General features: G+C 34.8%; 2 protein-coding genes across 2 annotated transcripts; both read right to left on the reverse strand.

Moving 5' to 3' along the window:
• Nucleotides 1-224: 224 nt before the first annotated feature.
• On the reverse strand, nucleotides 225-3,845 carry LOC144847750 (uncharacterized). The gene has a single exon (XM_078704261.1). It carries the CDS (start codon nucleotides 3,791-3,793, stop codon nucleotides 2,117-2,119), a length of 1,677 nt encoding a protein of 558 aa, XP_078560387.1. The 5' UTR covers nucleotides 3,794-3,845; the 3' UTR covers nucleotides 225-2,116.
• Nucleotides 3,846-7,770: 3,925 nt separating this feature from the next.
• Nucleotides 7,771-9,134, reverse strand: LOC144853766 (uncharacterized). The gene is made up of 2 exons (XM_078711629.1): nucleotides 8,634-9,134; nucleotides 7,771-8,447 (listed from the first exon to the last, which is right to left on the reverse strand). The coding sequence occupies exons 1-2, from the start codon at nucleotides 9,059-9,061 to the stop codon at nucleotides 8,291-8,293; spliced, it is 585 nt and encodes a 194-aa protein (XP_078567755.1). The 5' UTR covers nucleotides 9,062-9,134; the 3' UTR covers nucleotides 7,771-8,290.
• Between the last annotated feature and the right edge of the window lie 4,283 nt (nucleotides 9,135-13,417).

Below are 13,417 nucleotides of genomic sequence, written 5' to 3' on the forward strand. Positions count from 1 at the left end.
ACTTTGAATATGTTATTTTGTAGTTTTAATAAAGTAATCGAAAAAAAAAGACGAAAAAAAAATAATGTTTTCACTTGTAAAATGACAAAATAAATGGTTAAATTCAACCAAAAATCCATTGGCTAGCAGCCAATTTGACCATTTTTTGCTTTAAATTACATTTTTTTCAGGTAATACATTTTTTTTCAATCTAATTTTTGGTCAATGTGGATAACTATTATGTTACAATAAAATGGAATGGAATATTTTTTTTTAGGAATTATTTTTTCAGGGGGACAATACATCTTTAAACATTAAAATTGATTCATTTAATTAAACAACAATATAATTAATGGATGAGAACTGCTGCTGTTGATTGACTACTGACTGGGATGATTTGTCATGGATTTTGAAACCTAGACCTAAAATGACGAAATGAAGTGCTGAACTCTGATGTCTTTTGCAATATTAAATTGATAAAGTTGATTTTTATTATTACTGTTAACAAAACAAAAAAAACAAAAAATTAACGGTAAAGAGAAAACATTATCATATATCTATATAACCTATGTGGACTATCATCAGGAATTAAAGGTATAAAGGTATAAAAACGTATTTTACTAAAACAATAGGAAGATTCAAATGTTGTAAGCCTACATATTTACAAAAGGAATGGAAAACCCAAAGATGAAATGAAAAGCTGTTGTCAAGCGTCTTTAACTCCTATAATTTGTAAGATTGTTGAGAAATTGCTTTGATGTATCTAGAATAGTATAATAATATACTAATTACATTTTTTCAGTTTGGAATTAAACAAATGTATAATATTGAACTTTTACTTTCTAAGGTTTTCATTCATGGGCACAGTTAAAGGCTGTAAACATTTTAATTTTTGTTTTCTTGACTTTTCTTCTGCACTGGACGGTGTCTAATAAAAAGAACTTAATAACTCAGTAGCTGTTGGTGAAAACACCAATGGATTACAGATTTTATTTCAAATAAAGCGCAAGTCAAAGTTGGTGATATTGTAAATAATAATTCTTCTTTTTTAATTTGCTGATGATCACACCTTATCACGTCCTATAAAAATAATGATTGTATAATGCTTCAAATAGATTATATTTAATTGCTAAATGAGCAAATGTCAACAATCTTAAAACCTTAAATCCTGTACAATGTGCCATAATATTCTCTCAAACTATTTACATACACACTGTAACTTAGTGAACATTGTCTGATTCTTGAGTAATTCCACTTGTCTTTACGTCTTGTTACATGCATTATATAAAATATGTCTTGGTCAAGTTGAACAAAGCTCCTAGTGGTTAGATTGATTGTAGTGTGGGCACCATTTGAGAAATATTATGTTTAGAGAATAAAAAGTATACAAAGGAAAACAACAAGGAGTATACAAAGGAAAACAACAAGGAAAGTGATTTTAGGGACATAGGGCCTACCTTATTTTTATAGTTTGAAAGTGCTAGAAATATTATTATTACCTATTGGTTGATTGATCACTTTATTTCAGAATAAAAATGTCATACAAAAATCACACTTTAATAGGATTTTTTCTCTCAAAACCTATTTGAAGACTCTATTGAAGACTTGTTTGAATTACATTTAAACTTTTATTATTAGGATTTAAGGTGTTGAAGGGTTACTATAGTTTTTTTGGTTTTGTTGGAATTCAAAAGGCAATTCATAATTCTTCCCAGAAAGCAAATTATTATTTACGATACAACTTTCCTACTATTAACTCAGACTTGGAGGCCTATAGGATATAGGCCTAGGGCCTAGGCTAGGCCTAGTTTAGTTAGTACTTGGTTGGCCACTATCTAGCCTAGGCCTATACTCTAGGGCCAGGCTACTTAATTACTAGTCTACTATGCTATGGAGTTTCCTACACAAGTTACACATTACAAAAATCACCTATTATGGACAACATAATGGATGGCGCACTACTCCAATAAAATCCCCTATTGTGGACAAAAAGTCACCTATTTTGGACAGCCAATTATGAAAGTCACCTATTATGGACAAACAACAGCGCCCTCTAGTCCCTATTGTGGACAGAAAGTAACCTATTATGGACAGAAAAGTAACCTATTGTGGACAGATTTCACCAACCCCGCTCTATTCATATACGGCTTTCTCCTGTGTGTATTCTCAAATGACTTTTTAAATACGCGCTTTGTTTAAAATTTTTTCCACAATGTTCACATTCATATGATGTCTGACACGAATGAATTCTCAGATGTCTTTTAAAATTCCCATAATCGTTAAATTTCTTCCCACAATGTTCACATTCATATGGTGTCTCTCCTGTGTGTATTCTCAAATGTCTTTTAAAGTTCCCATTATTGCTAAATTTCTTTCCACAATGTTCGCATACATATGGTGTCTCTCCTGTGTGTAGTCTCAAATGTATTTTCAATACTCCACTTTCTTTAAATTTCTTACCACAATGTTCACATTCATATGGTGCCTCTCCTGTGTGTATTCTCAAATGTTTTTTCAAATGCCCACTTTCTTTAAATTTCTTACCACAATGTTCACATTCATATGGTGCCTCTCCTGTGTGTATTCTCAAATGTCTTTTCAATTCCCCACTTTCTTTGAATTTCTTACCACAGTGTTCACATTCATATGGTGTCTCTCCTGTGTGTACTTTCAAATGTCTTTTCAAATGCCCACTTTGTTTAAATTTCTTTCCACAATGTTCACATTCATATGGTGCCTCTCCTGTGTGTATTAGCAAATGCCTATTCAAATCCCCATTCTGTTTAAATTTCTTTCCGCAATGTTCACATTCAAATGGTGTCTCTCCTGTGTGTATTCTCAAATGCTTTTTCAAATTCCCACTTGCTTTAAATTTCTTCCCACAATGTTCACATTTATATGTTGTCTCTACTGTGTGTATTCTCAAATGCCTTTTCAATAACTCACTTCGTTGAAATGTCTTCCTACAATGTTCACATTCATATGGTCTCTCTCCTGTGTGTATTCTTAAATGCCTTTTCAAATGGTCACTTCGTTGAAATTTCTTTCCACAATGTTCACAATCACATTCATATGGTGTCTCTCCTGTGTGTATTCTCAAATGTTTTTTCAAGTGCCCACCTTTTTTAAATTTCTTCCCACAATGTTCACATTCATATGGTGTCTCTACTGTGTGTATTCTCAAATGCAGATTGAAATCACTACTTTCTTTAAATTTCTTTCCACAATGTTCACATTCATATGGTCTTTCTCCTGTGTGTACTTTCAAATGTCTTTTCAAATGCCCACTTTGTTTAAATATCCTCCCACAATGTTCACATTCATATTGTGTCTCTCCTGTGTGTACTCTCAAATGTCTTTTCAATTCCCCACTTTGTTTAAATATCCTCCCACAATGTTCACATTCATATGGTGTCTCTCCTGTGTGTATTCTCAAATGAGTTTTTAAATTCCCACTGTATTTGAATGTCTTCCCACAATGTTCACATTGATATGATGGAGTCTTTTCTGTGTGTATTCTCAAATGTTTTTTCAAACGAGGATGTTCTTTAAATGTCTTTCCACAATGTTTACATTCATATGGTGTCTCTTCTTTGTGTATTATCAAATTCTTTCCACAATGTTCAGTTTCAATTTCATTTATTATGTCTTCTTTGCCCACACTCACTAAATGCGTTTCAAAATTGTCTTCTGATAATATTGGCTCTTGGTATTCACATTTCAACTCTTCTGGCCATGTATGACGTATTCCTAAATGCACCTTCAAATCACTGAGCTCAAATTTATCTCCACAATGTTCACATTTATATTTCATAATGTTGGTTTTCGTTCAACCCTACAAATACAATATTTAGAACATTTAAACTCTCTATTTACCATGGAGTTTACAGTATGTCTAGATTTAGTTTGTGTAAAAAGCATGAAAGAACAAACCTCATCCATCCTATTAATATAGGCCTACATCCCTTACAATAATTATGCCTACAGTTACACTGCTAAATTTCAATGTTCTGCACTGTTGTATTTAAATCAGGTAAAACTAACTAGGCCCCTATTTAGTTATTATATTTTCATGTGCTCAAAAATAAAACACCTGGCTGCAAAACTTTAAATAAATGGTGTTATTCGGGTTTGTACTACCACTGTACTAACATTTCGGCCACCAGAATTATCTGCCAAGAAAAATTTCCTTGTCCAAAAAAAAAAAAAAATTCCGTTTGTGTGATTATTCGAGATACTACTTGGAGTAACTCTATGTATAGCATAACCCTCACCCACCATCCCCCCACCCCTTCCCCCGTCTTCCTCCGTGTTTTAAGACTGGGTGAAGGAGTCAGCTCCTTCTAATTCTGTACATAAAAAATATACAATTATTCCTGGTTATTGGCGCGCCATATTTGGCAGCCGAAATTAACATGACATATTTTGTCCTTTGTTCAATAACCGGCGGTCGAAATGCCTAGCCTACGCCTAACTAAAACTAAACTAGGCCTAGGCTAGTAGTAGTAGTAGTAGTCCGAATCGTCCCTGAACCTAGTACTAGTAGGCCTAGAGGCCTAGTACTTTGTCGTGAATAGCACACCTTACGTGTTTCTCGCACACACCGCGAATTTTAGGGCAACGCTGTAAAACTGTAACAACAGTAATGTTTTCCATGCGGTAGGGCGCCCGCGTACGTCGGTATGTATATTGCTTTTTGTGACGGTCACACTCTAACCATGGCCTCCATGCTCTAACCTAAGCATGCACCACCGGTAGGGGTTTTTCATGCTATTTTGGATATTTATTGTTTGTTTTATGCAATTATTAGCCTGTGGAAATTTGTAATTCAATTTAACAACTTTTTTATTCCTTTCAGAAACCATTGGCATTGAAAAATCAAGAATAGAATACAGAAAACCGATCTACCCGATAACTTGATAGTATCATAATTAGCTTTTTGGGATATCCTGGAATCTTTTAGAAATGTATTTATTAAATGTCAGTAATTAATGTTATCGCTTTGTATGTTTTTTTTATAATGATTAAGATACACACAAATAGACAATAATAATAATTATGCCTACAATTATTGGTTCAATTAGACCATTTATTATAAGAAAAATTTTTTTATAGTTTTTTTTACGGAAGGGATTAATTTTATTAAAATTACAAAATAACCTATTCAAAGTCTGATTTAATTAATCTTCATTTTTCATTTTGTATTCCATATTGTTAATATAGCCTACTTGCCTGATGTTAATGGGTCGGTTAACAAGCTAAATATGACCCTGGCTATCTGGCTATCTGTAGTATTGTGACAAACCATAATTATAGTAAACGCTAGAGGGCAGTAGATGTAGAGGACGGGCAGAGCCATATATATATGGCTCTGAGGACGGGGTACATACAATATGAGATCTTTCTATGCAACAAAACTATATACTGTAAAAAAAGTGTCTGTTAATTGTTTTCGTCATAATAATTCTTTTACTTTTGCCTAGTTATATTTGTATAAACAGTTACTGTAAATACAATAGTATGCATATTAACAGTTATGATCTAAGTGGTTGTATAAACAATACTGGTTCTAATCTAATTTCCTGTTTGTTAACAATGGTTATTATATTTTTCATATTGTAATTATGGAGGAAAAAATGTTGTTGTTGTCATGTTGTACGTAAGGTGGGTGGGGGGGGGGAAGGGTGGGGGTTGGTGTGGGGTTGATTAGTGATTGGTTTTGTAGATTAAGAGTAATCTTGTACTGTATTTAAATTATATGTTGTACTTGTTATTTTTGGAGAAGGGGAGGGAGGGGAATGAATGGGTTTTATTACATGTTACCGTATGTAGTTTAAGTAAGATTACCTATGTTTTTCTGTCTATTTTGTGCTTTCTTCTTATATATTTTTTGTTGGACGCACCTTCAAAATGTGAAGTGTGCCACTGTTACAAAAGTGAAGTTCCGAAATAAATTATTATTATTACTGTAGACCAAGACGTTTTTTTTCGGGTACGAACAACTTTGGTTGTATATTATTAAAAAGATTAAACAGTAATGGCAATATTATGGCGTTTGGGTGTTAGAGATGATGCTAATAAGTGTGAAAAAGTAAACTTGCAGTCAAGAATCTTCCAATGATCATTAAGCAGCAATGGTCATCCTAATAATTAAACTTACCCACTATATATCACGTTTAATTTAATTGTTTTAAATTGTATAGACGGATTTTTGTGCTACGGAAGCCATCTTGCAGAGATGACAAACAGTCGTGACCAGCCGAGCGTTAAAAACAAAAATAACATAGCGTTTTCAAGGAATTTCAGGACATCATGTTAATATAATTAAAATTGTTTTGATTGCCTAAAATTCATCGAAGAAAACACCACAGTGTATAAGCATTGGCACACTGCCCACGTCTGCACCACCGTTTTCCGCCGGTGCAGTCGCGGTTCCAACCAATGATAAGTTTTTTCGACGGACTTTATTGAGCGGTGACAAAAATGTTTCTATTTTCTTTCCCATAACAACATTATACAATGCGACCCTCCATTCAGGTACGATTCTTTAATTAACATGGTGTTCCCTGAATGAAAACGCTATGTTATTTTTGTTTTTTTTTACGCTCTACTCAATCATGGTCACGATTGCTGCTTCCGTAGCACAAAAATCGTCTATACAATTTTAAAAAAGAAAATCGTCTACCAGTATTCTATTATTTAAGGATAAGTCATAATGGACGGTTTAATTTAATTTAAAACATAGATTGTCGTCTCCTACTATATTAATGAAAAGTGGAGGCTTATTTTAATATAGGGAAACTTATACTAGAAAGAAAGTGTTTTTTCTTTTTTTTAAACGTTTTCAATTCGTTTTAATTCATATTATAAATGTGTATTGAGTGACGTGTGTGTATGACGATTGTCCCATAAGAAAAATATTAACAACAAAGTATTCTGTCGGCAAAATGTCTTGTCGGTCGATTGTCTGCCGACTATTAGTTTTGTCGGCCAATTGTTTGTCGGTAAAATGTCCTGTCGGTCGATTGTCTGCTGTCGGCTTGTTTTCTGTCGGCGGTTGTTGGCATAAATGTCCTGTCGGCAAAATGGCTTATCGGCCAAATGTTATGTCGGCGAAATGTCCGGTCGGCGGTCAAAAGGTCGGTCGCCGAATAGTCGGCCAGTCACCGTCATCTTATGAATAAGTATCTTATTATAATTTGAGTAAGGGAAAAAAGTTATTGTTGTCGTACTCGTTAGTTGGACGGATGACGCCCTAAAAACATCACTGTTATACGAGCAGTTCCATGTAAAGATTTGTTATTTCACTTTTAAAGCGGTTTTAATTTTTAAATAAAACTGAATTTTACAATAATCACGACACACAGCAGGTGTGTCTAGATACACACACATCATTATATTTATAATTTTATGGTACGATATCTAATTTTAATAAGATGTTTCTATTTTTATAGCAATTTTAACTAATTTTTATTTATTTGTAATACAATTCATTTCAGTCTTTGACTGTCGTTTTGTAATATATTTTTATATACCGATTAAATAAAAAATAAAAAATAAAAAAAAAAATTATAAAACAAAATCTCACAGAACCTAGAAACAGTTCTCGGGGCAGATATCAGTGATGATATATATAAATCCAAAGGCAAATTACTGAAAAAAATGACAATGCTGTGCAAGTGATGATATATATATATATATACATTCAAAACAACACCAAATTGTTTCTTTTTGTGATATGAATGTAATAATTCCGAAATCAAAGAAATTGAAAAAAAAACAATTTAAAAAACGACCCCTTTATTTAAACTTGTTACGGTCCAATTAACATTCCTCCTTTTAAACGGCTAACTGCTTGAAGCAAATAGTATTTTAATGCTAAGTATTAAAATAAAAACAATAGTGTTTCATTATTTATTACGGTATCAAATGTTGATTTGTTTTCTTTCATAATCAAGGAAAAGGGAAATTGTATTTCACTTTCATCTCATTCTCTCTGCCCTACACACAACTGCACAAACATCGTATTCTAAGTCTTAAAGTGTAAACAGACATTGATTGTTGGAAGAAAAAGTTGTGTTTTATCATATAGACCTGTACTTCCTTATATTCTATTTTTAAAAGAATTGGTTATATTCTATTCAAATTATAATAGCAGGGAAATTCGGTTTGTGTTATTTCGGGGGGTTCGATGAGATACTCTTGTTGTGAATCTTCATTGTGTCTCCCATTGTGCAAGTACATCCTTTCCTCGCCCCACTCTTGACAGTTGAGGTTTATCAAATTTATATTTTAACCTGTCTCATCATGATCAAACTAAAGATTCATTGGTTGGCTCCTCCATCGCAGCCATGACGTCATCGTAAGTCGGCGGAATACTGTCTGTGTCATCGTCATCGCGGATTTTACTAATAGATGTTACTTCTCCGTAAGAGGGCGGCAGCTCGGTAATGCCCGAGGTAACGCATCTGAAAGTAAAAATGAAACTTGTTCTAACTTCGTATAAACTTATATTTTTTAGTATGTAAACCCATTATGCTATTTATAGCGCTTTAATATTGTGTGTACAGTTAATTATTAATGACTATTATCAAGTAGTGTACATCTACACTACTAACACTCTTGACCATTTTGATTGATCAACATAGGCCTACCTTCTTGAATTTAAGCGATCATAAAAACATTCACGACACGGACTCAATCTTTCACTGGACGAATAACTAGACCTACTAGGACGAGTTGCTACAAAATATGAAAAAGACATTCGTCCAATAGGTTCTTGTGGCCGATTGGGCGGCGGTGGCGCGACAGATACATGGCTGGTTTGTTGATCTCTGAGACTTGGTTCCTGACTGGCTCGCTTTTGACAGTAGGCGACCAGTATGAACATCACAAAGGCAATTATATATGAAGGATAGACGAATAAAAAAGAACCAATGCCGATAAGTGGTAGTATGGTAATCGTAATCAAAACGATGATATAGACAGAGTAAAACCAATGGTAATTCCAAGATTCGGTTGTGGCACCAGCAGTACTGTCTTCTTCACCTCTCATCATTCTGGTCGCAATACCAGTATCCATGACCAAAAGTAACCCTGAGCATCAGGTTTTGCAATCCATTAGTTGTTTTGTATACAGGCCTAGGATGCTGCATGTAAACCTAAGGGCTGTATTAAATGGAATGATACAACTCATCTGACTGATCAAAATGACTAATCAATTTCCTTTTCACATAATCGCTAAGTCCCTGATGCTGCTATACCCGCAATTTAATCTTACAACAGGTCTTAAACAGGGTGTTGCGACCGGGGTTTGGTATTTTAGGCCTGCTCTATGATGAGTAATTAACAAATAAATTAAGCGCTCAGAAACTGGGCGAAATACAGATACAAAAATGTTTTATAAGCATTGTGACGTCACCAATATATCGATTTGTATCAAAATCAATAAGCATTTTCTGTTGTTATAATATTCAGGGCAATAACTTGTCCGTATATTCAATAAATAGCTTTAATGGATAGTCTCTGCAAACATAGCTGATATGGTTTACTAATTGTATAAATTAATGGGTGTCATATTGGCTTTGATTAAAATATTATCTATTAATCAGATTGATTTGTTGTTTTGTCAACATCACCACATACCTCATAAGGAAGTGGAGAATGTTCTTTATAGACGTAAAAGTATGCCTATACCAGTTCATGTTGGAAAGAACGTAGGTACCAAACAAATAAAAGTGTGTATACATGTATACATTATCACCATTTATGATCGTTTACGGGTGATTATTATGTAATTTCAGTCGTCGATATGGACATGGCAAAATTAATAATTACACTGTAAACAGAAAAGGTGACAAGTCGACGAGAGAGAAAATTGTTCAATTGTCGAGAAAATGGGTCATTGACTCATAGACACAAACTAAGATGCAAACAAACATGTGGATTAATGTTAGTGCATGTCAGAGTGCTTTCTTCTTCAGACAACATTATGACATTGTACTATGTATAGTACATTTTGGTCTATTAATAATTTATTATTATTATTATCATCACATTCTATTGAACTTGAAATGACAAACGTGTTTACAAGGACAAATCGTACGAGTGCGTAATAATCCCAACGGTGACTCGGTGACCCAGTGCCCGTTATTACTGATACGAACTTTGATCAAACTTTCTTTTGATGGCTCAATGTGGATCGAAGCGATTGCAGAGAGATAACAATTAGGCCTAGTATCACTTCGAATTTTCATCACGCAGTACACGGGAAGGGGTTTGATCATCTGCTTGTAGTCACAGAAGGTCGGGCAGAAGGTGTTCTTAGGTAGTGGATGTTTTTAACTAAGCCACTGGGTTTCGCCTAACGTGCTTGCGTGTTTTAGTCATTGCATGCAAACACGGGACCCGCTTTAGATGACTTATATAGGATGCAACAGTCTTTCCTACAGTAATTTTGAAAATCTATTATAACTAGGCCTCTGCTTCTGGGAGAAGGATCGTATACAGAAAACCTGCAACATACCATCGGGAATTACTAAATAGGTTAACATGTCCGACGTTGACGACGACGTTCCAGAAAACAATTCTGATAGGACATTATCGAAAACGGAACGTTTCTACTCCGTCGGAATCTTCGTAATTTTTGTTTTATTCATTGTGGGTATTTGGGAACCTTATGTGCTCATTGCCGGCGTTTCGCTGGGACTTATTTTAGTAGTTGTTCATTTAATCGTTCAAAAGTATAGTCAGAATACTGAAGACAAGATTGATTTGGAAGCAGCAGCAGCAGCAGACGTGTGTGAACGGAGCTCTAAGGAAGACGTATGTGACGAACTGTGTACAACAGAAAAAGATGAAGGGACTAGACTGGCACAGTCTTCGCGGAGGAAATCAACTCTACCGTCTGTAACGGAAGTGGAGATTGCCAGTCATTTCTTTCACCAACTCGGTGCTATTACGGAAGAAGTTCCGGTGGAGGATTTAGAAGACGAGGGTCTCGGAAATGATGCATTTGAAGTGTAAGTCATTATTCAAGAAATAGTTTTCATTATAATGTTTTGTTATTCATTCAAGTCGGGTCCTGCCTTGTATTAGTAGCAGGCTAAGCTTGAGTCCGGGAAGTTCTCTGTGTACCATCATCGTGCAGTAAATCCCCCTACATTGGGACACATCTCGGGGTACACTCTTGACGAGACATTTTCACATGAAACGAATGAGTGTTGTAACATAATGTTTTAACACTACGGCCAACCCCTATCCATGGTGTAACTGAGCTGATTCAAATGGACCATGTGTCCCTTTATGAGTTGTTATTTTGTTTCTTTTCTTTGGTGTAACACAAGCTAACTAAGATAAGTTATTAGAAAGGGTGGAACCAACATTATCATCATTACGGCAAGCCTTACTTAGTTTAACATGAAAGTTAATACTGTACATAATCCGGGTGTGCATGTAACCGTTAACCATTTTCCAAAACTTCGTTATAATTGAATGCAAACTATTTTCTGTGCGGTGATTCACCATTTACAAATAAAATAACAATTTCACTTAGTGCGGATAGCGCTTCATTATGACGCATGATAGCTGAATTATTAGGCCTAGGGACGAATGGTTAGCGTTCACAACAACATATTTATATAATGCCAATTCAAATTAAATATGATAAGTAGGTCTATCATCTTAGCGTTTATAGACATTTTGATTTTCTCCGTTTAATATTACAGACAACAAAGCACATAATCTATAGCTTACTGAAATGACAAACGTGACAATACTAGTAAGCGCGTGCCGCGTGAGATTATGCACGTGTTTATGCAAATGTGTACGGGTGATTTTTCTTCTACCCCCAAAAAGTTGTGGAGCTTATTAAAGTGTACCGTGTTGGATGTGGTCGGTCAAAAACTTAAGCTCTGTCTACACTATCAAACTTTATGTGACAATATAATTTATAACATATCACAACCATAATTATTTTGGCACATCACTACCATATTTGGGAACATCACACTTTATTTTGTCAAACTAGTTTGATAATGTAGACAGAGCTTAAAATGGGACACCGAAATCAGATTCAACGTACAAACATAGGCCTACAGGTGGACATTGTATTCACATAGACAAACAACTTCCTCTCGGCAACAAACACAACAATATAACCCTGGGGACATTTGCCCGTAGTGTTAAAATGTATTATTGGCTTTCATTCGTTTCATGTAACAAACTTCCTTTTAAAAACTCTAAACTTTTGTTTTGAATTTCAGTGATATAGAAGACGTTACATGTGGGACATCACCTCCGACATACTCAGATTGCCGATTCTTTTACTATCAATAGGAAGAAAGGAGGAGTGACGCCGGTACGGCACGTGGTAGATAGTATCAACAAATCTGGCGCAATAATTGAGACTTCTATGGCAATATCCCTGGCTGGGTCCTAGGGAAAATTCCGGTTTATTCTATGACGTCACAAATCAGCAATACTTAGGTTTAATAATACTGTACAAGGTTATACCTGGTGTTTGTCTGGGGTGGGGGAAGGGGGTTAATAATTAAGTACGCCTATATTACAGGCATGGGGGTCCTGGGAATAATATTGTACTTTAATAGCAGGGTATTGTACATCTTGTACACACAATATTCCACCTTACTACATGAGTGTAAGAAACAACTTTTATCAGATTTGAACATGAAAACCAAAGTGGTTAAAAAGCAGGGCGTCTGCATTATGAACTATGTTCGAGTCTCGATCCATTCGACCATTTTTGTTATTCAATCTCACATTGTGTCTTCTTTTCTTTACCGTTTCGTATCTACTTTCTCTCCCTTTACAATTTATTTAATATAGGGCCAATCATACACTATGGCTTGCATTAATTAATGTATTGTGTATGAACAAATGCTTGGCTCGATTACTAAACCAAACTGTAAAATATATCAATCATGATAGCCTCGCATAAGAATTAGGTATACTGTAGTGAGTAATGGTTACAATTAAATTAAATTATACAAAAATACTCCGGTTAGTAGAAGTTGTACGGGAATGGTAAAGGATGTGTTAACTGTCCGTCCATCTGCTGCAAATATGGAATATCACATCCGAATGTATATAATGTAATATAAACAATGTAGATATTATTAAATTAAAAATAATTTTCAACTGGTTGAAACCATGTGTCAGTGTGTATTCAATTATTCGTCAGTGACTTTGCGAAGTGAGTTCAGACGTTAATAGAAGCAGTAACTTTTGTTTGCACGCAAGAGTCAACTTTTGATGATTTGGGACGCTGCGAAGTGCGTTCAGATGTTGATGAAAGCGGTAGGCAACAGCTTTTGCACGCAAATATCAACTTTTAGTGTTGCAGGGAGACGCTGCAAGTGCGTTCAGACGTTGATGAAAGGGGTAGGCAACAGCTTTTGCACGCAAGTGTCAACTTTTA

The sequence above is a fragment of the Antedon bifida genome, chromosome 1 (genome assembly GCF_963402885.1).
Source record: "Antedon bifida chromosome 1, ecAntBifi1.1, whole genome shotgun sequence".
NCBI classification, from domain to species: domain Eukaryota; kingdom Metazoa; phylum Echinodermata; class Crinoidea; order Comatulida; family Antedonidae; genus Antedon; species Antedon bifida.

Excerpts from the sequence above, each read along its gene's own strand:
- LOC144847750 (XM_078704261.1), bottom strand. The coding sequence starts at position 3,793 with ATGAAATATAAATGTGAACATTGTGGAGATAAATTTGAGCTCAGTGAT.
- LOC144853766 (XM_078711629.1), bottom strand. The coding sequence starts at position 9,061 with ATGGATACTGGTATTGCGACCAGAATGATGAGAGGTGAAGAAGACAGT. Across the intron at positions 8,448-8,633 it reads GATCGCTTAAATTCAAGAAG|ATGCGTTACCTCGGGCATTA; the intron begins GTAGGCCTATGT and ends TTTTACTTTCAG.